This window comes from Rhodamnia argentea, chromosome 3 (assembly GCF_020921035.1).
Source record: "Rhodamnia argentea isolate NSW1041297 chromosome 3, ASM2092103v1, whole genome shotgun sequence".
Lineage (NCBI taxonomy): Eukaryota > Viridiplantae > Streptophyta > Magnoliopsida > Myrtales > Myrtaceae > Rhodamnia > Rhodamnia argentea.
The window spans coordinates 4,355,660-4,373,193 of NC_063152.1; the positions used below are offsets into that span (position 1 = coordinate 4,355,660).

At 40.9% G+C, this 17,534-nt stretch overlaps 3 protein-coding genes across 6 annotated transcripts; 1 reads left to right on the forward strand and 2 right to left on the reverse strand.

The window, feature by feature from the left end:
• Nucleotides 1-1,186: 1,186 nt before the first annotated feature.
• LOC115757078 (O-fucosyltransferase 15-like) lies at nt 1,187-5,828 on the reverse strand. The gene is made up of 10 exons (XM_030697172.2): nt 4,999-5,828; nt 4,300-4,392; nt 4,094-4,193; nt 3,805-3,866; nt 3,608-3,696; nt 3,015-3,135; nt 2,776-2,919; nt 2,288-2,619; nt 1,895-2,135; nt 1,187-1,703 (listed from the first exon to the last, which is right to left on the reverse strand). Exons 1-10 carry the CDS (start codon nt 5,431-5,433, stop codon nt 1,395-1,397), a joined length of 1,926 nt encoding a protein of 641 aa, XP_030553032.1. The 5' UTR covers nt 5,434-5,828; the 3' UTR covers nt 1,187-1,394.
• Nucleotides 5,829-6,661: 833 nt separating this feature from the next.
• Nucleotides 6,662-13,756, forward strand: LOC115757037 (malonyl-CoA decarboxylase, mitochondrial). Of its 3 annotated transcripts, none has more exons than XM_030697120.2 (16): nt 6,662-6,958; nt 7,118-7,233; nt 7,400-7,490; nt 7,588-7,714; nt 7,812-7,995; nt 8,254-8,398; nt 8,480-8,570; nt 9,168-9,226; nt 9,301-9,378; nt 9,801-9,884; nt 10,797-10,975; nt 11,834-11,962; nt 12,198-12,270; nt 12,393-12,478; nt 13,254-13,332; nt 13,449-13,756. In XM_030697120.2, exons 1-16 carry the CDS (start codon nt 6,875-6,877, stop codon nt 13,503-13,505), a joined length of 1,662 nt encoding a protein of 553 aa, XP_030552980.1. In that variant the 5' UTR covers nt 6,662-6,874; the 3' UTR covers nt 13,506-13,756. The 3 variants fall into 3 exon arrangements, with proteins under 3 accessions (XP_030552980.1, XP_048132159.1, XP_048132158.1); XM_048276202.1 differs by having other exon boundaries at nt 6,663-6,958; nt 13,462-13,756; XM_048276201.1 differs by having other exon boundaries at nt 6,665-6,958; nt 13,254-13,338; nt 13,462-13,756.
• Nucleotides 13,757-14,054: 298 nt separating this feature from the next.
• LOC115757041 (chaperonin-like RBCX protein 1, chloroplastic) lies at nt 14,055-16,057 on the reverse strand. 2 transcript variants are annotated; one of them, XR_007197827.1, is made up of 6 exons: nt 15,825-16,057; nt 15,644-15,738; nt 15,145-15,262; nt 14,919-14,935; nt 14,214-14,819; nt 14,055-14,116 (listed from the first exon to the last, which is right to left on the reverse strand). XR_007197827.1 is itself a non-coding variant. In XM_030697126.2 (6 exons), the coding sequence occupies exons 1-6, from the start codon at nt 15,973-15,975 to the stop codon at nt 14,590-14,592; spliced, it is 519 nt and encodes a 172-aa protein (XP_030552986.1). In that variant the 5' UTR covers nt 15,976-16,054; the 3' UTR covers nt 14,055-14,589. The 2 variants fall into 2 exon arrangements, 1 of the variants encoding a protein (XP_030552986.1); XM_030697126.2 differs by having other exon boundaries at nt 14,055-14,664; nt 14,757-14,819; nt 15,825-16,054.
• Between the last annotated feature and the right edge of the window lie 1,477 nt (nt 16,058-17,534).

Consider the following 17,534-nt stretch of genomic DNA (forward strand, 5'->3'; position numbering starts at 1 on the left):
GGGCGGGAGACCACTAACAGGAATTTGAAAGTGTACAAACTGATGTTCTTACACAAATTTCTGGATTAAACGAATGGAACTTTTCAGTCACTCATCCTAGTAATGGCAGCCTTCCTTCATAAGAACCATGAATTGCTGCATGGGTACAATCCCACAAGCAATTGGTGATAGGGACCCCAGGACCCTTAGAGATCACCGAGAAATGCGAAAATCTGAAGGTCAGGCACGCACTTTGCTTGTTCTATCGGAGTCTACTCCCATAAGATGGGATCGGCTGCGACTGAATGCAGGGCTGGCCCCTCCCCTTCAGAGCAATCCATAGCAGGTGTAACGGACCTCAGGTGATTAGGAATCAAGCTTAAAGCCAATAGTTTCCTAGAGATAAGTTTCCGAAACCGCGTGTTGGAAATACTTTCCACCGCTATTGACGATTTCACCAGCACCATTCTCATAGATGGTGCTGATTATCTCGCTTTCATGAGCTGCCTGGTCAACCAACTGCGGGACATCGCACTTCTCTGTTCAGATGGGATCGTCATGACGTTTTCCAGCTAGTCGCCAATAGCTTAAGCAGACCCCGGGAGAAAACCACATTAGATGTTTATGATTGTTATCTCTCTGACCAGCTCAGGGACATAGAATCCCCCCGCTACAGCAACCGGGCGACCTTGAAGCGCACCTATTTTCCCAATCACGGACATTTATCTTAGTCGTCTCGGCTTCTCTCATCATCTTCATCAACATGATGCAAGCTATCCTCGAGGTACTTACCCATCAGAGAAGGGTCAAAACCTGAGTCTTGGGCATCCATGGCTTACTAGTTCTCAACTTCTGTCCATTACCATAAACCTCAAACCTTCCACGTACTATAGAATCTTAAAACTCATACTTCCTGGTTCCTATCTCACTGGGCTCGCTTCGGCATGAGATCTCTGTTCACGGGAAGGGCTTCTAGCGGCATTATGTTGCTCCTCGTCGCCTCAACTTTCTCAGAGGTCGTGATGAGTGAGAGTTAAGTGTAGTCTCTCGATCGATTCATGAATGAATTGTACGTGAGTTGCTGACTCAAATAAAGAGATGAATGACAATCTCTAAAGCTACACGACGAGGTGATGACTCAAGAAGCACAAAGTCAAAAACCAGAAAGAGGAAAGAGGTTCGTTTGCGTAAACAAGAGCATAAATTGGGCATGAGAAGTTGGATGCTATGGGGGTGAAAAAGTAATGACGATGCTATCATCTCCAAAAATGTAATGTTTGGAGATCTCTCTAAGGAACTTTCTCAGTTGATCTGATGACCGCTCATGGTTGTTACAAAATTCAATTGAATTAGCATGTGAAAAAGAATGTTAAAACAATAAACAACTAACAATCAACAGAACCTACTCGAATATATTATCGGGTAATGCACATACACTCCTTGCAGCGCGGGAACCGGTAAATACTCCTTGCCACTGGCCTCTTTTGAACATGCTTAGTTTGCCTCACCGCTTTCCTCACCCTTTGTTCAAACACGCGCCATTCTATTGTGTTGTTCTTTGTAAAGATGTCCGCGAGTCTTCGCTTGTTCGGTCTTATTGTCGGCATCTTTCCTCCACCGTAATATATTCGGTAACCAGAGACCAAGGATGATAGCTGACTTCCCGAGTCCGTCATGGCAAAGGCATCTGCTGCAGTGCAGACTATAAAGTCCAAAGCAGCTAACTGCAGAAATTTAAATAATTACAGGGAAAGGCAGCAAACAATCAGACTAACAATAGATGTGACAGAGCTTAGTCCCATAAATCACTGCATCCTTCTCAAGTCATCCCATGAAAACGAAGAAAAGAGAAATAAAATGTAGAGAAAGCTAATAAAATTGAGCTACAGACGACTACTTCATGCAGACTATATACCTGAGACGAAAAATTGTTGAAAGGTTCCAGTTCACTTGCTGAAAGAAGAGTTTCCTTGGTGACCAAATTAGGATACAAGCTGTTCAAAGCAACCAACCTCGACCTCCCCCCATATATATTCGCTCCAGCGACATATACGTATGCTTGTCTTTTAAAACCAAGAGCGGCTAGCATAAGCACTGCTTCTTCAGGTGTCAAAGGGCACAAGCCTTCTTCCCTTAGGGCAGCAGGAGAAGGCAACCTGTCTCGACAAACAGTTTAGTTAGTCAATGAGAATGGCCATTCCAACCAGAAGGAAAATGTGAGGCTGTTTCCCCAAACAGAAACCAGGAAAGTGCCATCTATAAAGTAAACGGAAATAAAATTTATGGCAGGATGCAAAATAACTCATACTTCGAGGTCTTTTTTAAAAGAGTCAATGCAGGGAAATGGACTTCACGGAATGCCTCCAATTCTTGTCTCTCTTCTTCGCCTCCACCAAATTCACACAGGGAATGAGCCACCATGTCAATTTCGAACCTCAGGTGTAGAGCAAGATACTTAGAAGCTTTCCCAGAATGACCTCCCTTTTCTTTCAGCATTGTCTCTGCATAAGGACCAACAAGATAATGGTCTAGCAATCCAGGCCGTGGACGCTGTCGTACTCTCCGAAGAAGCAAAGCGCCAGTTTCTTGTATCTTTGGGACAAACTGAAGAGCGTGAAAATTACATCTGCAACGAAGTCTCTAGATGAAGTTTCCTCAATTAGGAAGAGCAAGCATAAAGAAGGAAACAATAAAAAGTAAAGTAAGATTGACTTTTACAGAGCATGAAAAAACTTTTCAGAAAGAATCCCTCGTAGGGTCATGCTATGATGACTTTATCTAAGCTTAAACCATTACCTGCAATTGAAATGGTATGGGGTCAAAGGCCAGACGATTTCCAAATCCAAGGAAATGGACAACTCTATTCTGGATCAGAATAGGAAGAATATTCTTCATGTAAAAACTCGGTTTTGATTCCTTTCTGATATCAGTATCTGTGATCTGGAAAAATGCCCACGTAATTAGCACCACCAAAGATGATGCCTAACAATGCTAATTAGAAAGCCACCGGCATTGTTTTGAAGTGAGAAACTCACAAGGCTGCCAATTGCCTCCAAGTTTAATGATCGTAGCTCTTCAGGGAGCTCCTTCACTATCCGAATATCAGGAGTCAAGTAGTTAATAAAGTGCTCCTCCTGATAGATATCGCTGAATTGACTATAATGAAATTGAAGGGTTACTTTCTGATGAGAAAGATAAAGGATTGAGAGGCAAATATCTGACAAAGATTGCATATTGTGCAAATGTTGAGCCCAATAAACTTTCAGACTTGACAGTGTAGCTGATCAACATTCACCATGGATATCAACAATGAATCAACACCAGAAGCATAGTATATTGACCCGCTAATAGACAATGACTGTATAATGTGACCCTCCATTACAGTTTCACTTCAAAAAAGTTATTTCCTAAGATAGGAAATAACATCATCTAGAAGAAACAGGTAATTTGATGAGTTTCTATAGAAGAATTTAAGATGACAGAAACTGAGAATGAACTGCCACCTAAATGGTAAAGGCATCAAATTAATATCTAAACCAAACTATCAGTTTCAATGATCACAGAGGACTGTGTAGATTGAAGGAAAGTAACTTGCAGAGAACGAATGAAAGAGGTGGTAGCCAATTACCTGACATCCTTCCAGACACTGCTGTATAAAAATCGTGGAACAACAAGAGTTGCATTGAGCAATCTTGCAATGACAACAGCATTACAGACCTGCTTCAAACCAAGTTGAGACATTAGTAAACAAAAGACACAAGCTGCTACAATTTGGCCATCACTGGAATTAGAGTAGTGCCACAATTTAGTAGAGGGACTACTTACAGCTACTCTCTGCTGGTTCATCCCACCATTTGCAGTGACCATTATGTATCCATTGTTTCCACCTGTAGAAGTAGAGATATGTAATTAGGCCTTTAGTAGATAGCCCAAAGCATTGTTCACAGTTTATTTTTCATGATGGTGCGCAAATAGTTTTCATGTACACAAAGAAGACGGCACCATCATCCTCCACATTTTACAACCTCACCATTCCAGTGCACACAACCAATGTATCTGCACAAGTGTGCATGCAACACACAAAAATGCAAGCGTGCGCACACACAGAGCTTACCACTAGGTTTCCAGTTACGTTGATCTGAACAAGGTTTCCATGCAGAAGCTGGAACAAATGGTTCCTGCCATAAATCTTTTGGCTCAGGTTTGTTGTGACCCTGTTTGACATAGCCAGAGGACACGTGACAAAGCTACCATCAGATGATTAAGCTGTCCACTCTCTGAAGGCCAAACTGAAAAAGTAAAAATATAGCGCAAATGTACCTCCGCCAAGGCATGGGCAGCCAAAGCCAACAACCTTCCATACACACCCCTCCAAGGTTTCACTCGTTTCCGGATGCTTTTCGCATCTCCCTTCTGATAAAAGCAAACAGGATCAATGGACTAAAATGTTGATCTACATTGCCATCTAGATGCTAATCTCAGCTGCACAAGCAAATATTGTTGTCTAATATTTTACCAAACTAAGGTGAGCTTCCTCTTTGTAGAACAAAACAAAAGATTTTCAACATAGAATACACTCCCAGGCACTTTCAGAGTATTGGCTTCCCTCCAACTACAATAACTTTTTATTTTGTTAGGAGAGACCACGCTTGTGAGCTAGTTTACACAAATGCAATGCAAATTCTTGGACGACAACACTGGACCTTGGCAGAATCAAATACCATACTAATATAGACACCTAGGTTCATTGTACTACTTCCCTCGATGGATCAATAATTAATGACAGCCCAATTACGAGGTCCCAAGAAGAATTCATCCATTAAACACTATAAAGGATTCTCCCACGTTCATCAGTGGCATTAGGAACACGTCAAAGCTATTCCATTCAAATCTTCCCAGCATTCCCTTTTTAGTGACACATCAAATGAGAAGCTTCACAACCACGAAATGCTCATGTATATAATCCAACTAATAGAACTCTTTCGAAGAATTGAATCTCAACAGCAGCTGCACACGCACCTTGATATGGAATGAAACTGCAGAAGACGAATTCCTTGAAACTCCACCTTCAATGCTTATCTTTCGATCTTGCAAGCTCAAGAACATCAACCAATTCCCCAAGAGAAAGCAAGCCATCAACCCAATCACAATAACAACCCCCCTTCTTTTGTTCCACCTTCTCGCCATCTTCCTCTTCACCCTCTGCTGAGTTTTTGAGAGCTCCTTTTCACGGCCCCACAGGAACTCCAAAGCTTCCATCTTTACGCAAGAAAACGAGGACCCGCCATTGCAAGAGGGGTCGGAGCTCGAGAACCGGCTCGGCTGGGGGCTGCTCGGCTCGGCTGGGCTGCTCCTCGGGGACCTGAGGTGGAGCGAGCCGGCCCGGAAATCGGTCGAGACGGGCCGGTTTTCTTCGTCGGGTACATCATTGATTACACCGTTCGACCTTTCCATCTCATAGTTTTGGATCTGGGGTGATCGTAGCGAAGGGTCCTTTGCTGAGACCTGAAAGGATTTGACTTTTTCGGAGGATTGGGTCTTCTTTCCTAGGACAAGATGGCAATAGATGCGGGTGGTGTCTGAGTTACAGGATCTGGTGTCGAAACATCATCAGTACGCCCGTGCGATTTGAGAATGGCAAATTGCCAAATGATAATTTTTCCTTTCGCTTTGGGTTTTTGAGTGGAGGTGGGGGGGGCTCTTTGGAAATCGGATTCAGCTAAAAGTGTGGTCGGTTTCTTTCGTTGTCCGAAAATCTACGTTCCTTATCGTCTGCTTGGGGACGCAGGTGGAGACACGTTGAGGCAGTCTCATCAAAGGCAATGAGCTTGCACTGAAAAGGAGGGAAACGCCATAAACGATTACTTGACTATCGTAATTCCAAAATTAGTCTCTACTCCTTGTTGATATCATAATTTTGATATGCCACCCACTTTGTCAACCTTTTTTCAATAATTCAAATGTCATAATTTTTGAAATAATATTTGCTTTGAATGTCAAAGCAAATATTAATTTTCAATCGATGATTTGATATTCAAGTTAGTATTCACTTAGTAAAAATCACGCTAGCTAATAAAGTCAAATGAGCGATGACACCCCTCAAGGCATGCCATGGATCCCATTCAGCATCTAAGAATGCAAAAGCAGATTTTTTTTTTTTTTTAATGTATGGAATTTTTGTATGGCTCAATAATTTTAAAGCACATTCGAAATCATGAAAACTTGTGATTATTGACGTTTTCACGAATCTTAACTTCCAATCAAGTAAATTTAAGAAAGGACAAAGTTTGGTAATTCGATTGGATTCGTTCTTCATGAATTTGAGATAGCTTCGACTCATGCTGGTGTATATCTTTGCACACTAGTAATTGGGTGCGATAACCCACTTCATTCTGCATGGCTTTTATCCAATCTTTTTCAAAAGCAAACGAAGAATGGATCAGTTCTACAAATTGAACATCGGAATTCGAGAAAAAACACACTTCATCCGCAAAAAATTCGGTAGTCCCAATTCCTCCAAATAGCAATACAAATCATGAATAGTGAAAGGAAAAACCAATACTCATTACTTAATATGGTATCATTCCACTAATAAACGGCCAAGAGGAGTTGCACTTCACATTTTGGGGCGTGAAGTGCAAAATTTCTCAAAATTCGGGAGTAAAATCCGAAGTTTCCAAAAAAGAAAAACATTGCCACGGAGAGGAGAGAGAGAGAGAGAGAGAGAGAGAGAGAGAGTTATTTCAGCGGATGATCGGGATGGCAGTTGGAGGAAACGACGGGTGAACAGACAGATGCTCTGTCCAAGAAAGTCGAATTCTTGCGCTCGCTGTTGAAGCATACCAATCAATGTAACCTCTTCACATGCAGCAGTTGCAGTCAAATCACCCGAAGCATGAACAAGAAGGGATTGGCCCTTTTCATGAGAGCCCGGATGAGACCCCGTGATTCCAGCAAGATCTCTCTCTCCCCTCTCGCCGTAATCACTTCCCAATCTTTCTCTCATGTCGAAGTCCTTTTGATGTTTCTTGGAACGTGCCTTGCAAAAGTTGGAACTTTTTCGTTGTTTCTTGTTCTTGTTTCGGGGTGATTTGAGAAGATGATGAAGCTGTTCTGTTTTGAATTGACTGCGCAGCAGGAGACATTGAACCGGGTGGCGCCTGATAATCAAGCAAATCAATCTGGTGGCAGGGGCATGGAGCCAGCTTCAGAGGAAGGAAATGAACAGACCCACTTCTCATGCCGAAACGAGAGGTTTTCCGTTAATTCTCTTTGGTTAAAGAAAATGAAGAAATGGTTTTGAGTCTTTTTTTTTGGAGCCCTCTTGGTGGGATAAGGTTCAGTTTTTGGTTGTCGTGGTCATTGTCGAGTTCTTCAACCTGGTATGAAGAGATAATAGTGTTGTGATTTTTGCGGGCAGGCCGTTTGAGCTTGTGAAGGAGTCGATGCACTCGGCGATATCGATGAACAAAACAGAGGTTTTGGATGCTGTGCTCAATGATTTCACAGAGGTGGGATGAGTGGTTTGACTGATTCTTAATCAATTTGCGAGGCAATATACAGTTTATACTTATCTGGTTCTGACAGTGTCAAAGATGCAAAATGTAGGGTTATTTTAGCCTTTCTGGAGAAAGCCGGAAGGCATTGCTGCTTTCGCTTGCCAAAGAGTATGATCTTAATAGAGCACAAGTGCGGGAATTGATTAAGCAGTATCTCGGACTTGAGCTTCCAAAAGGTTAGCAATTTGGTTTGCATGCGTCTCTCAGTAATCATCTTTCTTGTATGTGCTCTTGTTGGAAATTAAGTGATGGTTTAGAACTTTGACATGTCAGCTGATGCAGCTGATGAGGGTAATGTCGGGGAGGAAAGCTCGCTTTCTGCTTTCTATCGATTAGAGAGAAACTTGAGACATGCTCTTAAGCCAATGTATGAAGTTCTTTTTGAGAGATTGAACACGCATCCTGGAGGGTTGAAGTTCTTGTCTATCCTTCGAGCTGATATTCTGTCGATTCTCGCGTAAGGTTATGGCTCATATTACGTAAATGATTTGTTTATGTATGGCCTGGACAACTTCTAAATTTCTGGTGAACTCGGTTCTTTTACATAGTTTAATTGATGTCTGTACTCTATTGAGCAGTAAAATAGCACTTTTTATTATTTAAACTTTAAAATTTGTATATATCTTGAGGCACAGACATCTCCAGTTAAGGGGACAAGTGCTCCTGGCCTAATTGGGAGATCTGATTTTGATTGGTATAATCTTCATAAAAACAGAGAGGAAAACATACTGTCGTTGCGAGCACTGGATTCCTATTTGAAGGAAAAACTTGGCACTTGGCTTAGCCCTGCCGCTTTAGAGCTTCATCAAATCACATGGAATGATCCTGCTTCTTTGCTAGAAAAGATCGTGGCCTACGAGGTTTTTTCGTCTTATTCTATTCCTACCTCTGGAATGTGTGATAGTTAAGAGCCTTTCCAAGTTTTTTTTTTTGGGCTACAGGCTGTGCATCCTATCAGCAATCTTCTAGATCTTAAGAGACGGTTGGGCATTGGACGTCGTTGTTTTGGATATCTACATCCAGCAATACCTGGTTAGATCTTCAACAATTGGTTGCCTATCTTATCCTTTTTGCTGCACTTATTTACCAGTTGTGTTTTTTTGCTCATATTCCTTGGCGATTACAAAATTACAGCTAGCACTGAAAACTGTATAGGATTTCATAAGTTGGAATTTGCTTTGCTAACACTTTTGTGGCATTTCTCATTAGTTATGCACCATCAGCAATACAGATTAAAAAATTGCATTGCTTGACTACATTTTGATGCAATTATTGTATAGCTCTCTCCGCAGCTAGTTTTACGGGGCCATTCTAACAGTCAAACATTGTCAATTCAACCATCAAATGATATTTTATTTCTTAGGATCCTTGATTTGTTAATTAGTTGGTTGCAATGTACCTCTCCCTTGAGCCCCATTCCTCCAAAGCAATTTAGCATCGCTTACTTACATTTTGATGATCTCCAACTTCCAAATGCAATAACTTTGACAAGTGCATGAAATTTTGAATTTCTGGGTGTTGAGGCAGACTGGAGTGATCTCAGCGAGAATCTTTCCTCCTCCTCCTCTCTCTCTCTCTAAAATTATTTATAATGATAAAGTTATTGCTCCTGCATGCGATCTTTTGCAGGAGAACCTCTCATATTCATTGAAGTTGCACTTTTGAAAAATGTGGCTCAGACAATACAGGTGGCATGTCTTAGATGATGTGAATTTCCTTATTTTCTGAGATCTCTGTATTTACCTCTTTGATTGGATGACAGGAGGTTTTGTGGGATGATCCTCCCATACTTGAACATGAAGCAACATGCGCATTGTTTTACTCTATATCATCAACTCAGGTTGGCTTATCTGTTCCTGAGTTTTCACTAACAGGAAGCATGTGATTGTCAATATCCATACCTATCAACAGGATTTAGTGGAGATATCATGTTCATCTCAATCCTGACCTTTGTAGCATGTATCCGGATTTATCTGGATGCCTGAACTTAACGATTGGGATCTGCCAATAGGAGTTATGGCTTTTCAGTCAACTGTAAACGACCATGATTCGAGTTTTTGCTATAAAACAAGAAAAGTCCGGAAGTAGGTAGGTTGAACCATAGCAGTTGGTGCCGGGGATTGACCAAGCAGCCGTGAGTCATGCATATGATAAAATACCACTATGGTGGTTCACTGAATATACTAGCATCAACTGTTCTATCACCCAATTCAAAAGATGCTTTTACATGCCTAATAATATGCATACTCCGAAATGTTGCAGCCTGGTTTGACAGGGATCAACCTTGGAAAGTTTCTTATTAAACGAGTTATTACACTGGTGAAAAAAGACATGCCTCAAATTTCGGTGAGTATTTCCAGTATCAGTTAGAACTTATAGATGTTTTCTATGAGAGTGTTTGCTTATTCTTCAATCTGTAGGACTGAGAAGTTGAATAACCAATGTTGTACTCTTTTACTTGGGTTTAATTGGCTTAGATAAGAAATGGTCAGTCGATTAATTCCATCTCTGTGTTACCTGTTATGTTTAAATTGTTTGGCCCCAATATTGAATTGCTGCAGTTTGTTTCTTCTCCATAATTTTCTGGCTTTTACAGTCTTTTGCGTGAGAAGTCATTTACCAATTCACATTAATCTGCTATAGCTAGAAACTATAGATACAAAGTTTATGAAGGTCTTTCACTGGCATTGGATAGGATAGGAATTTCTTATTCATGATGGGTACAAGTCCAAGAAGTGGGTATAATGCTGTATATAGAGCTTTACTTGTTAGTAGACTGACACTAGGTGAGCTTGAGCCAGGTTTGAATCAATCGATGAGATAGTGCTAGAGTTCATGGGACACTTTTTGTACAGCCCCGAAACCATCTACATTCTGTAATCAAAAGTAGTTCTTTTCTTCTAATTTAGACAGTTAAGAGTACCAACATCAGTTATTCGACATCTTCAATCGATCGACAAATAAAGTAACATTCCTGCAGAAAGCAGTTTTTAGCTAATTTCTTGAGGTTCATATCAGATAAATCCCTAATCGTAAGTGCTGAAAGTGGATTGATATTTTATTTTTCAAATATCCCTCTGAACAGTGCCACGCTAATGACCCTCAAAATAGCAAAGAAGAAGGATCTTGATTTTTAACCAATCCCTTTAGAACTAGAACTTCTTGAAAGATTTTGTCTCCCTTTGCTTCTCAGTTTGATCATTTTTTACCTCAAGATGTTTTGAACTACCTCGTGAAGCTTATTACTTTTCCATGTAGATATTTGCTACTCTCAGCCCAATCCCAGGCTACATGCAATGGCTCCTCTCTAAATTGGCATCTCAATTGAAGCTCGCCGAAACAGATGATGCCACACGTGCATCTGATCAATCTGGTTCATCATTCTGGGAGAATATACTTGAACCAGAAGAGGAAAGGGCGCTCTTGAACTTGTCTGAGTGAGCCTTTTCTTTTACCCTATTGTAAGCTTTTAGTGCACTCATTTCTCAGTTCGTGAAACCTCAAGTGTAATCTCGTTAAGCTTCTGCTGATGCTTTTGCACGGATGATGAAACATCACGCTTCTGTCATCACCTAATTACATAAAGTACTGTTCTATCACCTAATTACATAAAGTACTTCTGAAGCATGGTGTGTGGACTTGATCCATCGATTTTGTTGTACTATATCATACACATGGGTTGGTCTTAAGTATAGATTGTTCATGTTTAAAGCAGCTTCAAGGAGCTTATCTCATGATTTATGTCCAATCAGTACTTTTTTATGCAATGGTAAATTGACCCAGAACTTGAGATATGACACTATCAAACATTGCTTAATTAAGCAATGTTTGAATATGTGGGATCATTTGTTGTGATTAAGATTTCGATTCATCCTCTACTTAGTACTTGACATGTGCAACAGTAAAAGATTGAAACATTTAAACCTCGGAGTTCCTCCATGGTTAAATGACTTTTTGCCTCTTAATTGGAAATATTTAGTTAACTAGTCGATCATAGATCAGTGCTATATTTAAAAGATGAATGTTTTGGAAGCTTTATACGTTCTAGGGAGATCTCTTTTTCTGTTGGATAGCGTTGTTGTTTCTTGGTCCATCCTTGATAAAATTTAGTCAGTTTTTTTCTTTTTCATGAAATATTTTAGTTGCTTGTCTGATATTTTTTTCCTAAATCAACAGGTTATGGTTTGGTAATGTCCTTTTCAGAATAAATTGCTCGTCTTAGTCTTTTTATCCTCTCTGTTCATGATAATAAATTGTTGTGCACCACAAGATGAACTCTTTGGGTTGGGTTGCAGGGAATGCAAAGCAATGAAAAATGGCATGGAAGTGATGTTTAATTTGCTGACCACAAATAGCTATACATGGACCAACTCACCTGAAATGCTTTCAGTACTGAAGCCTCTGCTCATGCGGCTTTGTGCGAGGTATATTTTTCTTCTCTCCAGACTCGAGGATGTGGCTGGTGTTGTCATAAAATCAATTTTATGGTGGAAAACAAGATTACATAATATTGTGAACAATAGTGATTTGCAAAAGGCAACAATCAGTCATTTTCTGGAATTGGTGAAGTGCAACTATCTGTCATTCAGTTTCATTTTCTGTGCAGATAGTTGTGGCATTTGCAGATAAAATTAATGAAAGTTGGTTGAATGACTGCAGGTACCTTTTGCAAGAGAAAAAGAGAGGCAAAGCATTAGACTCTGTGGCCAATTTTCACTTGCAAAATGGAGCGGTAAGTTGTTCAACTTATATCCTTAGTACAAGAGTTGAAACTTCTAAATGGTCTAGTAAAACAAGCATTCAAAATTTTCCATTAACTCGCTCTTTCCTTTTTTGTCATTAAACATGGAACAGATGGTTGAGAGAATAAATTGGATGGCAGATCGGTCCGAGAAAGGACTGCGTCAAAGTGGTGGGATTATGGTCAACTATGTGTATAGGTAATTGTCTCAAACCAATGTCCCTGAAACTTTTTGCGTCATAGTGCAGTTCAAGGATGAGGAAGCGTATCTGAGATACTTTCTCAGCGCCTGAAGAATATAACCAGGCTTCACTCCAGATTTTGCCTATGCCTAAGGGTGCGAGTGAGTCAAGCTACTTGTGAGCTACTCGTGCTCGACTTCGTCACCTATTTGAGATAGGCTCCATTTTCTTCGAGCTTGAGTAGCTTGTCAAGTCGAATTCAAGCTTAAAGATACCTGACTTCAATTGGATAGCCAGCCTAGATAGAGTATCTCATGTTTTTATATGACATTCAATATACTTAGAATTTTGCTTTCTACTATGTAATTACCCTTCACCCGCTAATATAGTTTTAAACACAAGCAAAAATGGCGAGTGCTAGTATTCCGAGCCGAGTCAAGTAGTTCGATCAAGCTTAAAAGAACATAGAATATGTTGAGTTTTACATACTTAAAATCGAGTTGAGCCGAGTTGGGCTTGAGTATGTCAAGCTTTATATCGAGTTGAGTTCAAGGACGAAAAAAGGTACTAGATCGAGCTCAAGTCCGAGTAACTTGAGCTTGATTGAGTACTGTGTCGGCTTGGCTCGACTTGATTACACCCTCCTATGCCAGATGATAATAAACTGCATAAAGCGTAAAACACAGCAAATAGGGTTGCACTTGTTTTTACCACTTCCAGTCATGTGTCGAGTTCAGTGTTTTTCATTTGGTCATCATTTTAAGAAAGGTGATGTGAAGTTATCAACTGCAGGCTGGAGAACATTGAGGAATATGCTCAGTCATATTTCAGTACAGGGCAAATACATTCCTCAGATGACATTCTTTACTATGTAAAGGTAGTATTCTTTTTCCTTGGACTACCATGTTCTCTGCATTTATCAGCACTGAGAGCTTGAGGTTTGCCAATAAGCTTTCCTCTTCCCTGTCTGCTTATTTTGTGGATCTGCTTTTGTCTATAGGGAGTAGAGGCATGAATAGTGCAGCTGGGAAGGTTGCATGGTAATCCAAGTATTCCTCCATGAGAACGGAGTTGTTTTTGTGCGTCCTAGGGAGAACATGGGCGAGCTTAGTTATGCAAGAGGATTGCTCATCACAATCAACTCGCTGGTATGTTGGCAACATTTAACTTTGGAAGCAATCCAGTAATCAAGGTGCTCTATTGTACTTCTCATTGTCTCCAAACCATTAATGGAGGTTTAAGATATGACCTTTTAAAGCATTTCTCCAGAAACTCGCAATTGGACGAGAGAAGTCCATGAGTCATATTAATTACATATGAGAAGACAACACCTCATCCAATCAAGTTGACTTGAGTGGACAAAATGACGTTCTTCGGAAGCACCAAGGAATTTCTCGAGAAAACGGTTCCTTATGACAATCTATCTTCTAAAAGAGGAATTTCATGATTAAGAGACCGCAAAAAGTTCTGGGAATATCCAACATTGGGAAGAATCTTCTTGCAAGTAACAAGATTCTTCCAAGTGGCCGTGTTACGTTTCTCCAAACAACGTTTTCATCATCTGATATTTGCTGCTCTTGGCAGATTCCTTTGGATGGTTCTTCAGAGTAGAAGCATCTCTTTTTATGTTGAGACAGGAACTTGATGTTTCTGCCCTCCATAGTACATTGTATTTCCGAGCTTGTGCTGTTGATATAGCTTTGTTAGTCTTTAGAAGTGTTGTTACATTCAGACAAGTTTGAGGTACTTAACAAGTACCATTTTAAGGTGACAGAGGCATAGGGTATGATGAAATAGTAACCTCCAAGCTTTTCAAATCTAACTAGGACCGAACCGATTTCTCCATCAAAGACCTCGAATTGTTGCCAATCCTCCAAACTTCAAGAACTTTTATGCCGCTGATTCAATTGATACTTCAAATCGTCTCCAAATAACTTCACTGGTTTACCTCTTGGAAGCAGAAGTAGCTTGATCGGACTTTATCGTAGGAGAAAGGAAAGTATGAATCTTCATCTATTGATCTCCTTCTATGCGTAGTCGAAAATCGCTATACATATAGTACGATGGCGACGAACAGGACCCTTTGTGTATGGCTGAAAAACACAAGTGAAATGGACCAGAAAACTGATCACTTCCCACTCTCAGTTTCCACATGATCCAACACGTACTCTCTCATGAGCCTTGTGTTAGCTTCATCCATCATCTGCCAATCCAACAATCACCAACCCATGAATCATCGAAATTGATCCGGCCTACAAAATGGGGAACTAATACATTCGAAGAAAATTGCCTTGCCTTGGAAGCTACTCGTTTCAGGTTATCCCACTCGAAATCTTGCTTGCAATATGCCGATCGAACCTGGAACATTGTCTTAGTCGATTAGGTAAATGGTGAAATAGAATGGTGAAATAGAAAAAAAAACGAAAGGAAAGAAGAGAGAGAAGCGAATCGGCTTACCTCTAAAATGCGCAAAGCTTTGCAGTTCGGAAGACAAACCACCATCATTCACCAGAACCAAAGCTCAAGTCAAGTTCAATAGCAGAAGCAGGACAGACCAAAACACAGATGTACATTGCATCCGATGTTAGAATCATCGGTTTCCTAGAGTCTGAGCTAAATAACGTCGGCGGGAAGATAAATTTCCTTGACCGATTAATCTAGAGGGATCAAGAAAGAAACTAACCTAAGGCCTGGTGCCTTGAGGATTCCCTCATCAGCTCGGCGCAGAACTTGTCCCCGTCGTTCAAAGAGTGCCGGCTCAAAAACTCCGCCAGCTCGTTGTATGCTTCACGGTTATAGCTCTGCTCTGGGAAATCACCAGTAACAGATAAAATTGCCCCAAACATACATGGCGCTTCACAAAATTGCAACAGTACTTAACAGGGAAAGCGTAGAATTCAGCAGTTCTGATAGTTTTAAAGTTCTTGAAAGTTCATAATTGCCTTAAAAACATGAACTTGGATTGACCCAACAAACCACTTATCCACGCCATTATCTTCACCAAGGTCCAGCAGAGACCAACATGCACATGCACTCGGTAGTTGTTACAACCCTCGAATTGAGCCGACACCATTGTTATTCTATCGAAAAACTAGAACAGGCGGAGTTCACCGATAAGACTATACATCATCAGTCAAAATTCTCATGCCTCAAGCTGGTAAAGCAAATAAAAAACGAAGAACCTCAAGCTGCGCGCTGACGATCCTGACGGCAATATAAGTGAAGAACTTGTGCAGATGGTTCGCGGCTTTCTTCTCCGGCGATGCTTCTCCGAACCCTGCAACGCAAATCCATTGAAATGAGAGAGAGAGAGAGAGAGAGAGAGAGAGAGAGAGAGAGAGAGAGAGTAAGCAAACGTCTTACCGGCGACGTACATCTTCTGGCAACCGATGCGAGTGGGGCGAGAGCTGCAACGCTTGAAGAGCGATGAACCCGGGCGGGCTTCGTCTCCGTTGGATCTCGGAGAAAACAGGGAGAGACTCCGAGAGAACGGGAGGATCGTGCAGGACTCCATGGATGGCCTGGAGTTCAAAAGCTTGGAACTTTTCGTTATCTTTAGCGAGTGATTTTGTGTTGGGAGTTGCCACTGCAAATATCTGCGGCGGCCTTTGCAAAAATATCTTCGAGTGCCCACGTGGAAAGTGCGCTTCCTTCTCGACACTTTCCATGTTATTTTCCACGTTGCACGGGGACAAAATTGGACTAAGTAATAATTCGGTAATATTCTCAAGAAATTTAACACTTTTAATAAGAAAAATAATTGACATAAATAATCGCTAAATTTTTGTTCAGTTTGCAATATAGCTCGTGAACTTTAGCTCAATGTATAATGTTGTTCCTAAGTTTTCAATTTATTTAATATGATATCCGAACTTTTCATATATGTTCAATTTAGACTTTTACGACCGATGAGTCTATAATTTTTTTCACTCTTTATGACTTATTTTCGGAAACTTCCCTAAAATATCAAGGGTCGGTGGAATTTTTGCGATGTATCTATTGTGCATCTCGCCTCACTTGTCCTTCAAAACGAACTTCGAAACCCATTGAAGTATAAGGCTTGTGGTCCTTTTGCTCAATGCATCATCACTTTCCTTCGGCATTCATAATCGTTGTTCACAAAAAAATAAATTAAGACAAGGGTCTGTGAAAGCTATTAAAGATTAAACTAGAAGCTGGACGAGAGATGGAGTTATGTATAATGCTGTTGGGGTGTTGCAGTCAAGAGAGAACTTACCGCCGCTACGATGGTCGGCTGGGGCAGCGTTTTTTGCATGATCAACAAAGTCTATCAGGAGAATTTTGAGAAATGCAGACAAACAAACTGAGAAATGCTGCACATTGTTTTGCGTATTTGCTCGGCACCGATACTCTACCATGGCATGTCTTGGCCTACATACGATTGACTGAGGAGGACACCACTTCTTCATCGCGCATATTCATCAAATTCCTCTTTCAGGAGCTGTCAGGCCATCTGGGGTTCGGTTTGCTTAATGAACGCCTGAATGATCCATGGATGCAGGACTGTTTCGAATCGATTTTCCCTATAGACAATCCAAAGAACACGAGATTCTCCATCAACTTCCTCACATCCATTGGACTTGGCGGAATAACTGAGAACTTGCGTGAGTATTTGAAGAACATGCCGCGTCTCACCATGCAGCAGCAGCAGCAGCAAGCACAGTGAAGCTCAGATGATGACTCGGGAATTTAGAGCTCATCTTCATCTGAATGATCTAGAAGTGACAGGGATGGAAAACCCCGTAGATAGAGGACATATCAGGGGATACATTTGTTTCGCTTGGGCTGATGGTGTGAATACTTATTAGGGGATACATGTTTGGGGATGATTGTAGAATTCCTCAACAAGTTCACATTTTTCCTTTTCTTTCTGACTGGCTAAGAGCTCAAGGAATCGAGTCAGGCTAGACAACTTACCATTACCTGGTCCGTCCGGATCCGGTTGTTCATCAGTTTTTGTGGGCTGGATTTACCTCTGTCATAAGGCACAAGTTGTCCCGAATTGCACTATAGTTTCTGGGATGAATTCATTTTCGGCATTTTCCTCATCCT

Bases quoted from the DNA above. Each gene is read 5' to 3' on its own strand.
- LOC115757041 (XM_030697126.2), bottom strand. From the start codon at position 15,975: ATGGAGTCCTGCACGATCCTCCCGTTCTCTCGGAGTCTCTCCCTGTTT. The intron at 15,739-15,824 runs GTAAGACGTTTG...TTTGCGTTGCAG, and splicing joins CCAGAAGATGTACGTCGCCG to GGTTCGGAGAAGCATCGCCG. The intron at 15,263-15,643 runs GTTCTTCGTTTT...TTCCCAGAGCAG, and splicing joins TCGTCAGCGCGCAGCTTGAG to AGCTATAACCGTGAAGCATA.
- LOC115757078 (XM_030697172.2), bottom strand. From the start codon at position 5,433: ATGGAAAGGTCGAACGGTGTAATCAATGATGTACCCGACGAAGAAAAC. The intron at 2,620-2,775 runs GTAATGGTTTAA...AACTTCATCTAG, and splicing joins CCATACCATTTCAATTGCAG to AGACTTCGTTGCAGATGTAA. The intron at 1,704-1,894 runs GTATATAGTCTG...AAATTTCTGCAG, and splicing joins TCAACAATTTTTCGTCTCAG to TTAGCTGCTTTGGACTTTAT.
- LOC115757037 (XM_030697120.2), top strand. From the start codon at position 6,875: ATGAACAAGAAGGGATTGGCCCTTTTCATGAGAGCCCGGATGAGACCC. The intron at 9,885-10,796 runs GTGAGTATTTCC...TTTTCCATGTAG, and splicing joins AAGACATGCCTCAAATTTCG to ATATTTGCTACTCTCAGCCC. The intron at 11,963-12,197 runs GTATATTTTTCT...GAATGACTGCAG, and splicing joins CTCATGCGGCTTTGTGCGAG to GTACCTTTTGCAAGAGAAAA.